This window comes from Loxodonta africana, chromosome 15 (assembly GCF_030014295.1).
Source record: "Loxodonta africana isolate mLoxAfr1 chromosome 15, mLoxAfr1.hap2, whole genome shotgun sequence".
In the NCBI taxonomy this organism is placed as follows: Eukaryota; Metazoa; Chordata; class Mammalia; order Proboscidea; family Elephantidae; genus Loxodonta; species Loxodonta africana.
This window is the reverse complement of record NC_087356.1, coordinates 46,417,415-46,436,019: the sequence shown is the minus strand read 5'-3', so window position 1 is coordinate 46,436,019 and position 18,605 is coordinate 46,417,415. Positions and strand designations below refer to the sequence as shown.

Genomic DNA, 18,605 nt, shown 5'->3' with positions numbered 1-18,605 from the left:
AGGGCTGGACTTGGCATAAGAAGACTTGGTTGAATCTACTACTTCCTATCTTGGGAAGCCATTTCATTTTTTCTAAGCCTCAGTTTTCTCATATGTAAATATGTAAAACAGTGCTAATCCCAATTTAGCTTATACAAAGCCCTCCACACTGTGCCTGGTATATAATAAGCATCTTCAAGCACTGCTTACATAGGCTCTAGGTAACAGCTATTCTCAGCTGCATCACCAACCCTCCCAGTTGACTCTCTGGCTTCCTGTTGATAACAATAGAGACTACTTGTAGGGAGTCTGTGACTGGCCAGCACTATGCCATTTGCTCATTTTGTCCCCGCATTTACTTACAGCTGAGGAAATCAAGGCTTGGAGGTAACTGATTTACCTAGCATTAACCATCTGTTAAGGGCAGAAAGAGAGTGCCAAGCCAGGGCTCTTGGGTATTATATGGTTCCTTTCAACCTGCAGTAGTCCCAGGATAGTGCAATGGTTAACACGCTCCATGCTAACCAAAAGGTTGGAGGTTCCAGTCTATCCAGAGGCACCCTAGAAGAAAGGCCTGGTGATCTACTTCTGAAAAATCTGCCATTGAAAACCCTGTGGAGGATATTTCTACTCTGACACACATGGAGTTGCCATGAGTCAAGTTAACTTGATGGATGGTCTGTGTTTTCAACCCACAGCTGGGTACTTGGCTCTGAGGTTCTCGGGAGAAGGCCCAACACTGAGGCGCCTCCTTCCCCAGCCAACCCCAAAGCCAGAGATGAAGAGTAATGGTTTATTGAGTCATGTGGCAATGGTGTCTTTAAAAAAAGAAAGAAGCAACAAGGACAGAAGCCTGACATGGCAGGGAGACAATTCATTTGAAGGTCAAAGTCTGGCGGATGGAGAGAGGGAAGCTTGTCCCAAACAGAGCTCATTTACAGTATTTACAGTTAGGTGTGGGGGCAGCAGCTATGGGGAGCACGAAAGTAAACCTCCATTGTTGGTTTCAAGGGGCTACATCAGGGCTCCTTCAGAGGCGGTGGCCTTGGACTGCAGGAAGCACATTGGCTTGGGAGGAGCTACTGAAAAGGGAAGTGGGTCCCCAGCAATCTGCCTTCCTCTGTCCTGGGCACAGGAGTACCTCACACCATCCCAGGGCCCAGAGGCCCTTTGGAATGTCGATCCCAAACTGTGTAAGGCTGGCACAGCTGATGGTAGCTCCCAAAGGGAAGACCCACTGGACGAGAACCTGGGATGGTGTTTGTACATTCACTGCAGCAGGCAATGGAAGATCAGTTAATAATGGGGTGGAGTTTCTGATTGACCAGACCCAGCCTTCAGCCCATACCCAAGAGAGGGGCATAGGAAGAGCCAAGCAAGGTGAGTGGAGAAGGTGGACAGGTAGGGAGGCTGAGGGAGGTGACCATCAAGATCTCTGGGGGAGACAGCCCTTGCACTGCGCTATGGCTTGTGAGCTGGATGGGAGTGTTTCCAGCACACAATTGCTAGAGTTGTGTTGGAGAAAGAGCCAGGAGGCATCACTGTTCACCCCTCAGGCCCAAGTGGCCCCGTCCGCCATCCCCTCAAGGTCGTCCAGCTGTTCCTTCTTCTCTCCTTTGATGGGAAGCCTCCAGGGGCCATGGTCTCTCCTCCAATTTTGTCTTTTGCTGAATGGGATGGTTCTCTTTCCCTGGGACTCCTGCCCCTCATTAAGGAGTCTTAGAGGACAGTTTGGCCTTCTCCAAGATCATTGTGTCTTTCAAGGTTCATTAAATTAACCACATGGGGAGTGAGCCGCAATGCTGGACTTGTGGTAATTTTTCATGTAATAAATAAAGATTCCTTTGTGTGACTCTCCGGGGCCTGTCCCAGGCTGAGTCCTCCTGTTGCTCGGTGGCTCCCACTGTCCCCATGGCAACTACAGATGGTCAAAGGCCGTAGCGGTGGTGGGCGGTACACTTGGCCTTGATGTGGAACTGTAATAATATGGGGAACCTGGACATGTTGAAAAAATAACAACACTGCTGGTCAGAAGGGGAAATTGCACCATAGCTTTTCCCTGCATCTGCTGACCTTTAAGACAGCACAAGTTAATCATTTATCCCTCTGGCCTATCTGATCATCATAGATTAACTCCTGTCCGGTCCTATTTCCTCCTTCTCCAGCCTCACCTTTGAGTTTCTAGCCAGAATGAGAGCAGTTGCTTCTCTGCCCCCTCCCTCGATGACTGCTTTGACCTTCAACACCCTCGATTCATGGAGAGGCAATAGAGAGCATGATATCTGGAGCTCCGAGGACCTAAGCACACTGGGGGGAGCACCTGGATCCTCCACGCTTTGCACAAACAGGGCGAGGTCAGACAGTCTTCATCTTAAGGCCCAGGGATAGAATCCTGACTGGTCAAAGGGGGTTGGGGTTTGAGGCCTAGGGCAGGATGGGTGTCCCGGAGGCCCAGCAGGAAGATGCCCTGACGCTCCAGCACATCTCACCGCCCTCATTCGTTCTGGCTAAACTGAACAGAAAGGTGGCCTGGAGCTGAACTCATCTGGGCAACAGAGCTCAGGTCAGCCATCATCCCAGTCACTTCTGGAGCTCCAGGAGGCAGTGGGAGCAGGGAGGACTCTTGAGGAATGGTGGTCCTGCCTGGTCTGAGAGAGTGTCCAGCAGGGCCGGCCACACTTGCACTGCTGACTCTCTCTGGCTTCAGGTTCTCTCTGAGATCCCCAAGGCCAACATGTGAGTGAGGCCCCCTTGAGCACGGTCTCTCAAGCCTCCCTTTCTAGGGCCTTGGTTTCCTAAAAAACTTCTCTACTCAACCCAGTGTTCCAGGCTGAGAGAGGGTTAAGAGTGGCCATGCGGCTGACTCTCTGGACCTCACTACAGAATGCTGTCCAGTTCTTTCAAAGCAGATATCGGGGAACATGGTGGAGCGAAGGATTTCTGTGTAAGGGTTTTGGCGCAGAGCCCTTTAGATGGTAAACATGGAAGACAGGACAGCATTTTTGGCATTGGGAGCCTCCCAGAAAGAAGGGCAGCTGGTGTGCCTCTAGGTGGCTCTTAGTAGCTGCTGCTTTTAGACTGTAAGCCCCTAAGGGCAGAAGGTCCACTCCTAGCTTTTCTTGTGCGCAACTTCTCCCTTCCCTTCAAGGCCAGAGCCCAGAATCTCACACAAACCAGGACTTAACAGACATGGACGTGGATGCTTGGAGGGAGACTGCTGCAGGGGAGTCTCTTCCCTCTGCCCTCTTCCCCACAACCAGCCAGGTACATTACCCTCCCCTTCCTTCTCCAACTCTACAAACATCACCTTATTCCTCAAGCCCTTCGTCTAACCTAGGGCGCTGAGCTTTGAGACAACTTTTGACCCACTCTTGCACACCCAAGTCATCCCACACAGCAGAGGCGCTGGCCCCAGAGGTGACTTACTCAGCAAGCTGGAGTTGGGGAAGCGCCAGGCCTCGCTGTAGGAAGAGTAGGGGGTGTGGCCATAGGCGTTGCCAGAGTATTCACTTCCTGTTGGAGGCACATAGAGAGACCTGTGAGGTGGTGGGTGCCACCATGGGGCTGGGGTCGGGGAGATGGCCCTGTAGGGCTGGCAGTGGGTGAGCCTGGGGTGGGGGCAAGTGGCAAGGGCAGTAGAGTTCAGAAGGCCCCTCCGTTATCCTTTGGGAGCCCCTCAGCCTCGTCATTTTGGATGACGACGTTTTTGCAACATACTAGAGGTATTTCCTTGACACACTGCGGTCCTCACAGAAGCCCCAGGGGGTAGAGATTATTAACCCCATTTTCCTGAGGAAAAAACTGAGGCTCAGGGATCTGCAGAAGCTCACACAGCTGGAGAGTTTGGTGGAGTTTGGAAGTTGTGTTCTATGATGCCAGGATCCAGATTCTAACTGCTGCTTCTACTGCTGCCTGGGCCTTCTGCAGAAGAGCCTTTTAGGGAGGAGCCACTAGCAGGGGGCTTTAGAGGTCAAAGAGAAATCTGTTATGTATGTGTGTATATATGTATGTACATATGTGGTGCAAGTGATTAACATGCTTGGCTGCTAATGGAAAGACTGGAGACTTGTGCCCACCCAGAGGTACCTCAGAAAGAAGGCCTGACGATCTACTTCTGCGTAATTGACCACTGAGAGCCCTATGGAGCACAGTTCTACTGTGACACACCTGGGCTCCCCATGAGTTGGAACTGACTTAATGTCATCTGGTATGTATGTATGTATGTATAAACTTTTTAGCCTGCTGAGCATGAATTTGTTGAAGAGAAGTACATGTATGTGTATGTGGGAGAGGGGTGCTAGGCTTAAGGAAGGGAGAGGAGGGAGGGACCCTGGAGGGCACCAACCACTTATGTTCTTGGGGAAGCTGGGCTTTGAGGAGTTTGCTGTCCCATCCTGAGTCCACCGCTTTAAGCAAACTCAGTGCATGAATTTACACAAAGTAAATTAGATCATCTCCGTCTGTGAGTGGACTCCTGGCTTTACCAAAAGAATTACTACAGGATTCCTTCAAATAACCATCAAGTCAGCCTCAGTCACCACAACTACCATTGGTATGAGCTTAAAGTTTGCAAAGCACTTTCACACACATCACACCCTTTATGCCCACAACCATCCTACGAGTGCTCATCAATACTGCCAATTTGTAGAAGAGGAATTGGAGTGCAGCAAGCTTAAGTGGTTTGCTCCAAGCCTCACTGTTGGTAAGTGGCAGGGCAGACCTTGACCTTGGGCTCTTAATTCTAAATTCCAGATATCCCCTTATGCACTTAAAAGATGATTCTGTTTACAAAGCAAGGTTCCTGCCAATCCTGAGATCCAATGAATGTCTACAGCCATTCAGAGGCTCATCTACTATTAGAAACCAAGTGCCTTCGGTGGCTCAGTCTCCTTCCCATACTCTCTGTTAGGAAGGCTTGAAACCCCTTTGCTCTAGAGCTGGACTGCTTGGAGTCAAATCCCCACTCCCCACTTCCTAGCTGTGTAACCTTGGACAAGGCATTTAACCTCTCTGAGCCTTGATTTCTTCATCTGTAAATCGGGACAAATTATTGTCCTTATCGTATTGAGTTGTAAAAAACAAGTATTAAATGAGATACATATTAAATGCCTATAATAAGCACTCAGAATTAACTTCTATTATTTTCACATTAAACAGGCACTAAAATAAAGTGCAATGGAGGCTCAGATCTGTCATGCAATTAGCGAGGAAGCCTGGTTGGGGCGGCTTCTTTTCCAGAGAAGAAGGCATTACTACAGAGAAATGGAAGCCAGGAGGAGGAACATGACACAGAGAAAGGTGCTGGATCCCTCCATTTCTAAGGAGTCAGTGATAGGCTGTGAGACAGTAAGTTCCACAGGGACAGGGACTACTGTCTAACACAGAAAAATAAATAGAAAGAAGGAAAGCTAAGAGTTGACCTAACCCAACCATTCATTTCAGAAACGAAGGTGCTGCTACCCAGAGAACCAACTCGCTGCCCTCAAGTAGATCCCAAATCATACTCATAGTGACCCTATAGGATAGAGTAGAACTGCCCTATAGAATCTGAGGAGTGGCTGGTGGATTCAAACTGCTGAACTTTAGGTTAGCAGCTGAGCTCTTCACCACTGCACCACCAGGGCTCCAGAGAGGGGAAGACGTTTGTCGAAGGCCATACTTCAATGAGAGCTGAACTAGAACCCTGGCTCCTAATTCCTACTTCAGTGCTCCCTCTTGTATTCCATAGATCATCCTGTTTACTGATGGTATACCCCAGAGCTCTCTGGTTTCAGTGGACCCTTGAAGGAAATCAATTCCTTGCTGTCTCAGCTACATGGCAAGGGTCCCCATGCTTTTACCCTGTCCCACGCAATGTCAAACACTGCCGGTTCAAGGATAAGGAAGACAGGTGGAAAAAAATGTGTGCTGTCATTTTGCCACTCATTCATACACTCACTCATTCACTACTTACTGACGACTTAACACACACTCACTAAGTACCTATCTGCCTCAGTTACAAGGGGTCAGGGTATTAGTACATCCCTGGGTGCAGCATCTTCCCACCACCAGATCTGTCAACCTGCCTGCAGCCATGGCATATGAAATGTTCCTGAGCTGACAAAGCACGAACACTACCTCTCTGCTCTGCATGCCACCCCACTCACTCTCCCAAGGATGTGGCCCCTGTGAATATGCCCTCTCTTTCCTGCTTCACCAATTTCTCCTTCTCTAGTTCATTTTTCCCTTCAGTCTGTAAACATGCTCTGGCATCGTCTATCTTTTTTAAAAATCCTCTCCTATCCCCATACCCCCTCTAGCTACTGGCCCATTTCTCCGCTCCATGATCTCTTCCTTTACCTTCTCACCATCTTCCAACCAGGCCAACAGTGATCCCTTCAAAAACCCTACAATCTCTATTCCAGTCATTCCAACAATCACTTCTATGTCAATCGTTCAACCTCTTGGCAGACTTGGAATTCAGCATATCACTCTATGCCCTCGGTTTTCACTTTTCTGGTTTGCTTCCTAACTCACTGACCTTTCCTACTCAGTTTTCTTTGCTAGTTCCCTCCCTGTTAGGCCACGGAATGTTGAAGAACCCCAGGGCTTGGTTTCCTTCTGTGCTTTTCTATTCCCATTCTCTTTCTGGTGATCTTGCCTAATCCCTTGGCATTAAATGATATCTCTGTGCAATGACTAAAATTTATACCTCTAGCCAGGATTCTTCCTGACTGCAGACATGCCCATGGGCCTATTGACTTATTAAATTGGGTATCTAGTAGGTAGGCAGCTCAGTTCTAACATGCCAAACACAACTCTTGATTTCCACTTCCCCACTCACTCCACTGCTTCCTCTTCTAGTCTCCCACTACCATCCATGCAGTTTCCCAAGCCCAAAACCTAGGAGTCACCCTCGTTTCCTCATTCCTACAGCCGATTCACCAGCGAGTCTTGGCTAAACCACCAAAATACATCCTCAGTGTTTCTGTGCTCCTTCTCCTCTGTCACCCTAGTCCAGGTCACTGTCATCTCGTGCATGAATTACTGCAATTGCCTGCAAATTGGTCTCTAAGCTTCCTTTCTTGACTCTCTACAATCACATTTTTCCAACAAACTGAGTAGTCTTTTAAAACTTGATCCAGCCACTATCAACATCACTTCATCTTGCAGCGCTTCTACTGTCACTCACTAGTCTCTAGATAGACGCACCTTCTTTCTGTGTGCTATCATGTTCAACTAGTTCCTGCCTTAGGGCCTTTGCACTTGCTGTTCTTTCTGGCAAGGGATGATCTGCCCCAGTTTATCACTTGGCTGACCGCTTTGAACACCTTCTCAGAGAGGCCTCCCCTGACCACCCAATCTAGTCATCTCCTCTCCCTGTGGTTCTTCATTACATCATCTCATTTTATTGCCTTCATAGTGCTTATCATTATCTGAAATTATCTTGTTTATTTACTTCTTTCTTTACTTACTGTCCACGTCCCTCCCTATTAGGTTGTAAGCTCCATGAATACAGGAACCTGTCCTGTTCCCTGTTGTATCTCCAGCATCTTAACCAGTATTTGTTAAGTGAAAAATGAGATGAATGAATGGGTGGATAAAAGGAAAGATGGGTGATGGAAGAATGACAGAAGGAAGGATGGATTGATGTATAAAAGGAAAGATGGATGATGGAAGGATGGATGGAGAGGAAGACACACTAATGTATGAAAAAATGTATGAAAGATGAACGGATGAATAGATAAATGGATGGAAAGATGGATGGATGGTGATTCAGCTCTAGAACTTGGTTGAGAGTCATTAACTCTGTTAATGGGGCAGGAACAAAAAAATGAGAAGGCAAAACAGAAGGTGAGTGGACTAGGGAAAGCTGTGTTTTAGCCCTGTTCCTATGCCTCTGTCTTATAACTTGTATCTTTATTTCCAGTATGGTGGAAGACAGTGTGTGTATGTAGTGGAAAGAACCCCAGATTTGAAATCAAAAGAGCTGTACTTGAACAACTCGGCTACTTAGTATGATTATGACTTGAACACGTTTTTCTTTTTAAAACCCCAGTTTCCTTATCTATAAAACTGGAATAATACCAACCTCCTGGGCTTATAAAAAAAAAAATTATGGTGAGGATTAAATGAGAAATAAAGTTACATGCGTGAATGGTTGGACCGAATGGCTGAGCACACAGATGTGCCTAATAAATAAATGCTTCCTTCCTTCTACAATTGATTGAAGAATGTCATTAGCATGCTTTTCTTTAAACTTTCATTATGTACCTAGCACAAAGCAGAGTCCCTGGGCATAAGAAGACAAATGGTTAATGTGCTTGGCTGCTAACTGAAAGGTTGGAGGTTTAAGTCCACCCAGAGGTACCTCAAAAGAAAGGCCTGGCAATTTACTTCTGAAAAATCAGCCACTGAAAATCCTATGGAGCACAGGTCTACTCTGACACACACAGGGTTGTCATGAAGCAAAGTTGACTCCAGGGCAACTGTTGGAGCACAAAGTGGTGTTCAATGAATACTGATTGATTTGAATGGAAGGAATTGCCATTCAGTCAGCTGGGAGGTCACAGGTAGTGGTATCAGAGGGGCAAATAATTTTTCTACAAAAAAAATTCCTTTAGAATTTGCACAGTAGGGTTCCGAGGAATTGGATGAAGCATTTTCTGAAAACTGATTTGCATTTTTTTTTTTAATGGTAGCCCATCCACTTTGTATGTCAAGGCCCCCCACCTTCTGCAAAAAATAGTTGTGCTATTTTTTTCCACAGCACCCACTCAGAGTGAGGTCTTTCTGGAAACAACCTGGAGGCCTTTGATGAGAGGCCCAGGCCTTCAAGCTGCTCACAGGTCAGACGCTGGGCCCCAGGATCCCCTCGCCCCAGGTCTGCCCTGGGAATGGTTCATAATTAAGAGAAAAGCCCAGTGCTTTATGTTTCTTCCTCCTCCTCTGAGCGGGAGGCAGGGAAAGGTGGAGAGGTTGGAAGGGGGATGGGTGGAGCAACTGAAGCCTGGGATTTTGATTGAGAGGCCCCATTATCCACACTCTTAAAAAAATAACTGAATCTTTTCCTTTTTTATCTTGACCAATCTCATTTCACGCTCCAGAAGAGGAAGGGAGGGAGGGAGGGAGTCCGGGGCCAGGAGGGAGAGAGGAGTCAGTATTCTGTATTTTCAACACTGCATTAAGCACATCTCCACGGTAACCAGGCAGCAACAAGTGCCAGCTCAGCAGGTTCCCAGGGAGTGCACAGTCTTCTTCCTTCCCTCTCTCCCTCCCCTCTCTCTGCCAGGAGAATCCAGCCCACCTGCCTCTGCACAGGGTACCTAGGGCAGGTGGCCAGCAAAGATTAACCCCTGCAAAATTTTTTTTTTTTTTTTTAGGGAGGCAGGGAAGCAGGCCCAGGTGAACGTACTACATTTGTGGATTAGAGCCAGGGAGGCTGGGCCAGGGCTAGCATGGTGGTCACAGATGCCCATTCCAGAAGCATCAGGTCCCAGGCCTCTCTGAGTAGTGGAAATTACTCAATTCTACCCCACACATCCCTCGGTTCTTCCTTTATGGTTCCTAAAAGAGTGGGACTCATTCTAAGAAATTCTTGTTGTTCTTCTCCCTTGCCCAGAGTTGATACCCTGAGTCCCCTCTGGGTGATGATCACACTGACAGACAAAGAAATCTAAATGATCAACAGTAAAGACTCCAAACAACAAAAAAAAAAAGCCAAACTCATTGCCATCGAGTCAATTCCTACTCATAGTAATTCCTACTCATAGCGACCCTATAGGACAGAGTAGAATTGCCCCATAGAGTTTCCAAGGAGCGCCTGGTGGATTCAAACTGCTGACATTTTTGTTAGCAGCTGTAGCATTTAACCATTACGCCACCAGGGCTTCCAGTCAAGATTCCAGGACAGTCCAAATGAGGGTGAAGAAATATTCCCAGCTCATCTGCCACACCATGGTACCAATAAGAACCTGAGTTCTCCCCATACAGGGGTGAGTGTGGGGTGGGAAGGAGAATACATTTGAATCATTTTCATCATTGTAATTCATATTCATCTTTTACAGAAGGAGTAAACTGAGACCCATCAAAGTTAAATAACAGGGAGCCTATAGACTGCTTAAGGTGGGTTTAGACTGGGCTCACAGCTGTTTTGCTGGCCCTAGAGCACTCTCTGGCAATTCTCACTGAATCAGTGAGAGGCCTGTCTGAGTCCATGCTGTTCCCTCAGCCGGTTGTTCTTCCTGGAGGTGGTAATACAGGAGCAGACGGCCTCTGGGAAGGAGGAGGCTGTGCTGGAGAGAGGCAAGGAGCCAGGACTGCACTGAGATCTTTTCTTCAGGTATTTACAAGACGATGCACCCTCTGGGCCATCCTTCCATGCCTTTCAGGAAGTCTAAGCATGACACATGCCCTACATCTTGCCCCCTCTTGTCCAACCTTTCTCCGGCACTTCCTGTTTGTAATGCTCCCCCCATCCTGTCCAGTTCTGTCCAGTCCCTCCTCTTACCTGCCACCATGCCTGCGATGGCAGAAGAGGCATAGCTGCCCTGTCCACTGGTGGGGATATGAGGTGGGTATCCAGGCAGCGTGGGCCCCACCATCTCACGGCCTGGAAAAACACAGCAAAGAGACATCATTTGAGACATGGTGGGCTCCTGTACTTTCTGTCTTGCTCCCCTGCGGCTCAGCATGCTTGACCTCAAGCCATTCATATCTCACCAAAGCCATTCTCCAAACCCATCTCTTTCCTCCTCCCTCCTCCTCTGAGTCCAAGTTCCTCTTTCCTCTGTCTGGTCTTCCACATGACAGAAGCTCCACCACACAGGAAGCACTTGCTATTGCAGTCATGTATTGTTCACTGTCCTCCAGTGCTTTTATTTATGTGAATCTATTCACCCAGAAAAGTGCCATGGTACTGGAGGCCAGGGGCTATATCTTCCAGGTCTTTGTTATCCCCCCAGCACCTAGATTAGCAGTGGGCACAGCTGATCTAAATAAATACATCAGAGGCCACTTGACTCAGAGCTTAAATTCATTTCAGGCTCAGGAGAACCAAAAACTGGCCCTAGAAAAGGATGGCATGGGTGAACCAAAAACTGGCCCACCGCTCTCCTTTCTGGGCCTGTGACGGGTACTGCTAATCGATCACCACGCTCTTTTCCACTGAGCCAGAGAGGGGGTTCCTACACCTTCACCTGGCCTTCTAGGTGGTTACAGTCCATCAGATTTGCAAGGGACATGAAATCTAGTGGCTATCTCTGACCTAGAGAAAAGTCAGATGAGAAATCTTTAGTACTAACACATGGCCATAAACCACACATCTGTAGATTCCATTCCCAAAAAGATCCAGTTCCATCAAAATACACATCAATCTTTCTTTGTTTATAAGTTGGAGATGGTGGCTAATTTGAGTAACACCCTAGCCTTGGTGACACTAAGGCTGCTCTGTAAAGATTAGCCTCTTCTTTATATCAGGAAGGTAAACCTTCTGATTTTGGAGACCTCACCCGGCCTTGTGAGTTTCTCCCATGTGTCACACACGCCAGCAACCACCATCCCTTGCTCACAGGTCTTTTGCCATCGCCCCTTGTCCTGCAGACCCAGACTAGAGTCTCCCTTACCCAAGGATTCTTGAGAAGGTGACCATACATCCTGGTTTGCCCAAGTCAGTCCAGGTTATACCCACTGTCCCAAAGTATTTATTAACGGTGTTCATTTCGCTCTCATAATGCCCCCATTTGAAGGATGAATTATTCAGTCATCCTAGTTCTTGATGGTATTCACAGGGTTTATCAACCTCAGCACTATTGACATTTTGGGCTGGATACTTCTTTGCTGCAGGGAGCTGTCTTATACTTTGTAGGATGTTTAGCAGCATCCTTGGCTTCTATCCACTAGATATTGGTAGCAGTCCCCACACAGTGTGACAACTAAAAATGTCTCTAGACACTGCAAAATATCACCTGGTGAGCAAAATTGTCCCTAGTTGTGAACTGCTGTGTTAGAATACGGCAGTTTTACCCAAATGTCTTCTGCCTCTTCCATATTGGGGGCTGGTTTCTCTCCAGGACTTAAGAGGCCACCTGTTAGCCCTATCAGCCAGCTTACTAAGCCCATCCCTCTACAGCACTGCAGGCCCAACTTTCCCCCTCAGTCCCTCAAGGTCCTTCATCAGCCAGCTTACCAAGTCCATCCCCCTATAGCACTGCAGGCCTAACTTTCCTCCCTCAGTCTCCCAAGGTCCTTCATACGTCAGTCCTCCAGGGGCTGCCTGGTAACGATGGAAGGGAAGGTACATCCTGTGAAACCTTGGAAGTTGTCAACACCACAGTAACTAACTCCTTCTTCTCTCTCTGTGATAGACAATTCATTCATCCAACAAATATTTATTGTTTAAATACTGTGTTGTTGTTGTGTGCCGTTGAATCAATTCTGACTCATGGTGACCCTACAGGAAATAGTGGAACAGCCCCATAGGGTTTCCTGGGCTGTAATCTTTATGGGAACAAATTGCTGGGTCTTTTCTCCCATGAAGCAGCTGGAGGGTTTGAACTGCTGACTTTTCTGTTAGCAGCTGAATGCTTAACCATTGCACCACAAGGGCTTCTTAAAGATTATGCACTAAGCACTTTTCTGGGTGCTTGGGATACAACAGGGAACAAGAATGCTACATTAACAAGGCCAGACACTAAATCTAGATGGGCATGGTCTGGAATGGGCATTTGGAACCAAGCCTAAGGGGTCGACAAACAAGACCAAGCACACTCGACTTCTCTCCTTCCCCTTGGAAGGCAGAATCTAGGCATCAGAGGACATGGGTTTTCTCCTATTTCTATCACCAATTTTCTGACTGCCCTTAGACCAGCCACTTGCATACCCAAGCTTCAGTTTCCTCACATGTAAAATGGGTAAAATAAGAGTAGCTTTACACAATTTATTATTATTATCATGATGTTATCAGCATAATTCAGAGCCAGGGTTTCATACTTTGGATGGACCTTGACTGGTACAATGGGTACATTCTAGAAACGGTTATGTATTGATGGAGCTTTTATGAAACAAATCCTATTTGAAATGAGCCATCAGTGTTCATGATTTAAAACAGTACGAATGTTCTGATAAGACTGACCACCACTCTCTAAACGTCTGATGTTTAATACATGTCCAGCTAGCGTTGGCACTGGACCAAATACGGTGGAGCCCACTGGAATTCTACAGGTGGGTTCACTTCACTGGACACAGGGTCATCACGGAACAACTGAAGAGATGGAAAAACTGGCGATGGAAAGGGAATTTTAGCATATTTAGAACTAGAGGGAGAAATGTGCAGAAGATACGCTGTTGTTCTTCGGTGCTGTCCAGTCAATTTTCAACTTATGGCGGCCCCATGTGATAGAGTAGAACTGCCCCCATAAAGTTTTCTAGGCTGTAATCTTTATGGGAGCAGATCCCCAGGTCTTTCTCCTGTGGAGCCACTGGTGGGGTATGAACCACCAACTTTTGGTTAGCAGTTGAGGCTTAACAAGTTCCCAGGAAGCTATACATAAGAACTACCTAAGGACCTTGTTAAAATGTGGTTTCTGATTCAGTATATCTGGGGTGGAAATACAAATTCTCAGCAGGGAACCTGTTAGAAATTCAAATTCTCAGCAGGGGTTCAAACTGGAATGAACTGGCTCAAAGCCCTAGTTTGTACTGGGGCACTTTCTCACTTTCCAGGGCACTGTGTTGAGAAGGATTCTGAGGCTGCATCCATGTCTATCAAGATTGGAGGAGGGGGGTGGGGCGTATTGGCTCTCAGGCCACTTACCTGCTAGCCTAGGCACACCCCAGGGCTCCTTCCAACCCTGGGATCCTGCTGTCACAGGGTCCACCTCCGGCCTCATTCTGCTCCTTCCCAACACCTAACCCTGCTGCCTCTTGAACTTTGCTCCTCAGTGGCTAGTGCATCAGGACACATGCTCCCCTTAGGCCACAACTTGAGTCCACAGTTGCCCCACATGGGGCCCCATTCCCATAAGAACTAGTCCCCAAACTGCTCTTGGAAATGAAATTCATTGGCCTTACTCCCCTGTGTTCTGAGAATTTAACCTTCCTCTCCCTTCAATCACCTAATTGTCTCCCAGTGGGCAAAAGTGTCTGAATCAAGCACCAGAGCAGACCCTGACAGCTTCCTCCCATGAAATCTGGCCCTCCTGGGAAGACTGCAAAGACTTTCTCAGGACCACCTTCACCCAGACTGCAGCACCACAAACTCATGTAGCTGTATCTGGACACTCTTTGTCTGCTCCAATTCCTTAAATATGCAGTTTCCTCCAAAAAGCCAAGAACCTTGCAACCTTCTTGGAAATGAAACCACAGAAGCCATAAAGGGAGGCCTCTCCATCATGGCCTATCCATGCCCTCTTATCTACTTAATTAAAAGAGTCCCCGGGTGGTACAAATGGCTAAGTGCTGGACTACTAACCAAAAGGTTGGCAGGAAGAAAGTCCTGGTGATCTGCTCTGGAAAGGTCAGACGTGAAAACCCAATCAGGTGTAGTAGTTCTACTCTGACACACGTGGGGTTAACCTGAGTCAGAATTGACTCAATGGCAATTTTTCATTAATCACATTTTTATCTGCGGTGTGGAATTCCATCTCCTCTGCACTCCAATATACTTCAAATGTGGCCCTATTTTTTAAAAAGTTGACATAGACACAAGGTTCATTTTGGCTGGTTGTGGAATGGGGTTCTGTAAGTATTTCCTACAGGAAAATAGTAGGACCCCAGAAATGTTGGTAAATATTCTAAATATTGGTAAAGACGAGGCTCAGAAAACCATTACCTGGAGGAATTCAGAAGGTGGAGGTGAATGCAGACAATTTTATTTGTCCCTTTGATGTCTGCCCTCTGTGTGACCCTTTTCAATGCCTTATCTTGTTCTGATAGCAAGGAGAATTTATGGCAATCCAGAAATCTCTCTGGCAGGACTAAATATAATTTTGCACAAAAGATGGAGGAGGGTAATGAAGTCTTTGAAGCCCTCGTCTGTGGTAAGGCCTGACTCAGAGCCTTCCGACAGCTGAGCTGTAGCAGCCAGGACAGAGGTGGCCTCAGAGCACTGTTTTGGCCAGTGTGTTGGGAACCTAGATTGGGGCGTCCAGAGGGAACTGGCAGGAATGCTAGAGGAAATCCCACTGTTCCCCAAACTCTGAGGTCTCCTTCTTGTTGGCCAACTGGGGAGAAACTGAGACCCAAGAGGGACAATCACTGTGGAAATTGCTATTACAGCCACTGGGCTGGAAGAGGAGGTGGCCCCAAGGGGAGGCTCTGGGGAGTGGCTAAAAGAATTTCAGGAAATGTCAGGAAGGGTCCTCAGACAATCATTCCAAGGAAGGGGAGCTGGGAGGGTCAGGGTTCTTAGGAAGTTACTCAGAGGACAGGGGCTTGGGAAAGTTCGGGTTCTTAGAAAGCCATTCACGGGGAGGGGGACTAGGAAGGCTCCTGAAGGTTAGAGCAGTGCTGGCTTTGGAGTAAAAGTTCACCAGGTCCTTCCTTCTCTCCCGTTGTCTACAGGATTGCCTAGGGGATAATCTCTTCTCTCCTTTCCTTTCCTTTGAATTCACCTTTTCATCTTCTGGATAGGTTTCTTGCACTCATTCCTGTCCTAACCTTCCTCACCTTGTGAAGCCCCAACCAAGTCCTCTCCCCATGGCTCAGCCACATGCTAGGTATTTAGGTCCAGTCTCAACCAGAGACCTCAGGTGGACTGGATTTAAAGAGCTCTAGCCCAACACCTTGGACTCAGTCATCATCTGCCTGGAGCCTGAGTGGCAGGGCTGGGTCTGACTCTGTGAACTAAAGAAGCCCTGATTGCTTTCTGTTCTTGGCAACCGGCCCAGGATCCCAGCCCCTCCAAGCCTGGGCACTGCCTTGCTCTTCTCAGAGCCCCTGCCTCTGTGCTGAATCTTCTATGCTTGGGCTGGGCCTGTGGCCAGTCGTCAGCCTTCACAGGTGCTCATATTCCTGCACTGCACGTCATCAGAGCCTGGCTTTGGAGACCCACCTGCCTAAGGACATGCTGAGGTTGCATATTTGGCATTCATTGTCCAGCTCCAGGCCAACTGCTACCTGCAGGACCACCTGGTGTCTGCTGCCAGCTGTTCTGCCCAGTGGGTTGGATGAACTCTAGTCCTGAAGGTGGTCTGGAGAGTGGGCATGTCCACTCTAATAGGAGCTGACAAAAGTTAGAAGTGTCACTTGATGTGACTGCATGACAGGGGATACTTGAAGCCTTAAAGAGGTGGCAAGAAGTAGAGAAGGTGTGGGGCTTTGGGGACAGGGAGTTTGCCCTGGGTTCTTCCAACTGCACTTCATACGAAAGCGTAAGTCTGTGCTCTGATACATCAGCTTCCACTGCCATCTGCCCTTCCCTCTCCTCTCGGCTGGTCCTGCCAAGCCTCTCCGCAGCATGCTCAGGAACTGAGGAGCTGCTCCCCATCATCAGATGCTCCAACCATGCCCTCATCTCTTACCTGCTTCCTATGACCCTCTGGGCCCCAGCCTGACATTCACACAAGGCACGCAGGCTTGCCAGTGCTCAGGTCCCACCACCCCACAGCAGATACCACCTCTGCTCGCTTTGCCCCTCCCCTTTCCCACCCCACCCCATTTTCTCTGGCTGACATCATTCCATTCAGCTCACAGATTATTCTCCTTTAATCACTTTGGTCAAAAGAAATTGTCGTCTCTACTGACCTCACCCTCTTTTGAAATTTCCAACTCTGAGCCAACACTTCCTCACTTCAGACCTCTACCACTGCCTCTCTGCCCATACTTAAAGCTTCCTTTACTTACCCCTTACCTTTGTGCTCACCTCTTCCGGGGGGACTTCCTACATTATATGTGGGCATGCACAGAGAAAACAAATTGAAGTGCCAGACAGACTGACAGAAAATGCAGTCAGTTATATGGAAGATCCGATGGACTGAATAAGGTGGCCTTGTGGGCCCTCTGGGCTGGCAGAGATCCTGGTCTGGTGCAGTGGTTTTCAAATCCAAGGGCTTTTGAGGAGCAGGGCTCCTACTTCAAACAGAGCAGCTCTTGTTTGTCTGTTTCTCATACTGGCTTCTGCAAAGGCGCTCATTTCAAGAGTGTGGTGGGGCCCAAGAGGTGTGAAAACCACTGGTCCAGGTGAACTGTGACTCTGGGTTGTCTCTGGAGCAGCTCCCCCAGCTTCCCACTTGTCTCTGCTCTAACAGGTAGCAGGGGTGAGGTGGGGGAGACATTCACTCTGTCACTAAATACCCATAGTCCCTACAGGAGGCTCTACTGTTAAGACAATTCTTCCTTACGCTGAACTGGAATCTGCTGCACCTCTGGCTTCACCCACTAGTCCTGGTTCAATGCTTTGGGCCCTCATCCAAAACAGTCTCATCCCTGTAGAAGCCCTTCAGGTATCTGAAGACTGGTATTAGTCTATGTCCCTGCCCACACTCCACCTCAGGCGTACTCTGGCCTGGCCAAACACTCTTGGTTCATTCAGACATTCCTCAGGCCCTGGCTTCTGGGCCGCCACATGGACCTCTTCAGGGGTCTGACACACGCGGCTGAGGCCTAGCCTCACCCTGCCAAACACCACACTCCCATTCAGGGACCTTTGCCAGGCCCTTTCCCTCCCTGGGCCTGTGTCCTCGTCTGTAAAAGAGAGGGTTTCCTCTAGTTGGCCCCTAAGGTCTTCTAGCTGTACATTTTTGAAGGCCAATGATACTTCTCATGGGAAGCCTCCATCTCCCATCTTCCAAGTGGCTGAGTCACTCTGAGTTCATCCTGTTTAAAAATTCTTGAGTGTCCTCAATGGGTGATGGTGTTAAGATGGGTATGAAGACAGCCACATTATGGGGACTCAACTGGGACTGACCCTCTGCCTTCTTTAGAAATTTGACCCAGAAATTGGCTCCAAAAAGTCAATGACTTTTTTGCTCCAAAGTTATCTTTCTTTTTTCTTTTAACCAAGACCAAGAGTTCATTCATCACTTTACAGTTCCTGGCCCCTGGCCTCAGGGTCACCACAATTCCAGGGGACCTTGGAGCAGGATTCTGGAAACCTGCCAGGCACCCATTTCCCTGATTTGCCAGAGTTCCTGATCCTTCCCGCGGCCTGACTTGGCCAGCATGTAGAAACATGTCTCGGCACCTCCAAAAGTTAACAGTGGAATTAGGGAACAGGGTGAAGGCGGACGTACCTGGAGGCCATAACTGGGGCTGGAACCAAACCAGGGGGCAGGCAGCCGGCACTGAAGACCCCCCTCCCACCCCCATGACACCTGCAAGGCCCCGGAACCTCCCTGTCGTACCTGAGAGGAGGGCCTGGCCCGTGAACTGCCCGTACACGGAGGCAGCATGGGGAAAGGCATTGAAGGGCGGGACCGAGGCACCGGCTGGGACCCCGGAGCCGACTTGCTGCAGATCCAAAAAGGCGGAGCTAGATAAAGAGGAAGGGGTGGAGCTAGAACTGGACACCTCGGGGGTTTCCTGCTTTATGGCGAAGGGTGAATGAGGATCTGCCGGAGGGAGGGAGACAACAAGGAGAGAGGGCTGTGAGATGATGGGGTGGGAACATGCAGAAACCAAGCTGTGAGATGTGGGGACGCGTGCGGCAG

At 48.4% G+C, this 18,605-nt stretch overlaps 1 protein-coding gene across 1 annotated transcript in view; it reads right to left on the bottom strand.

Annotated features, from left to right (window-relative positions):
• Positions 1-534: 534 nt before the first annotated feature.
• The window catches only part of PAX8 (paired box 8), a gene marked incomplete at its 5' end in the record, with an annotated part of 28,119 nt that continues 10,048 nt past the window's right edge, over positions 535-18,605 (bottom strand). Inside the window, 4 exons of the mRNA XM_023557005.2 lie at positions 535-1,974; positions 3,406-3,492; positions 10,469-10,570; positions 18,300-18,506. Coding sequence (XP_023412773.2) covers positions 1,898-1,974; positions 3,406-3,492; positions 10,469-10,570; positions 18,300-18,506 — 473 coding nt within the window. The remainder of the gene's footprint in view (positions 1,975-3,405; positions 3,493-10,468; positions 10,571-18,299; positions 18,507-18,605) is intronic.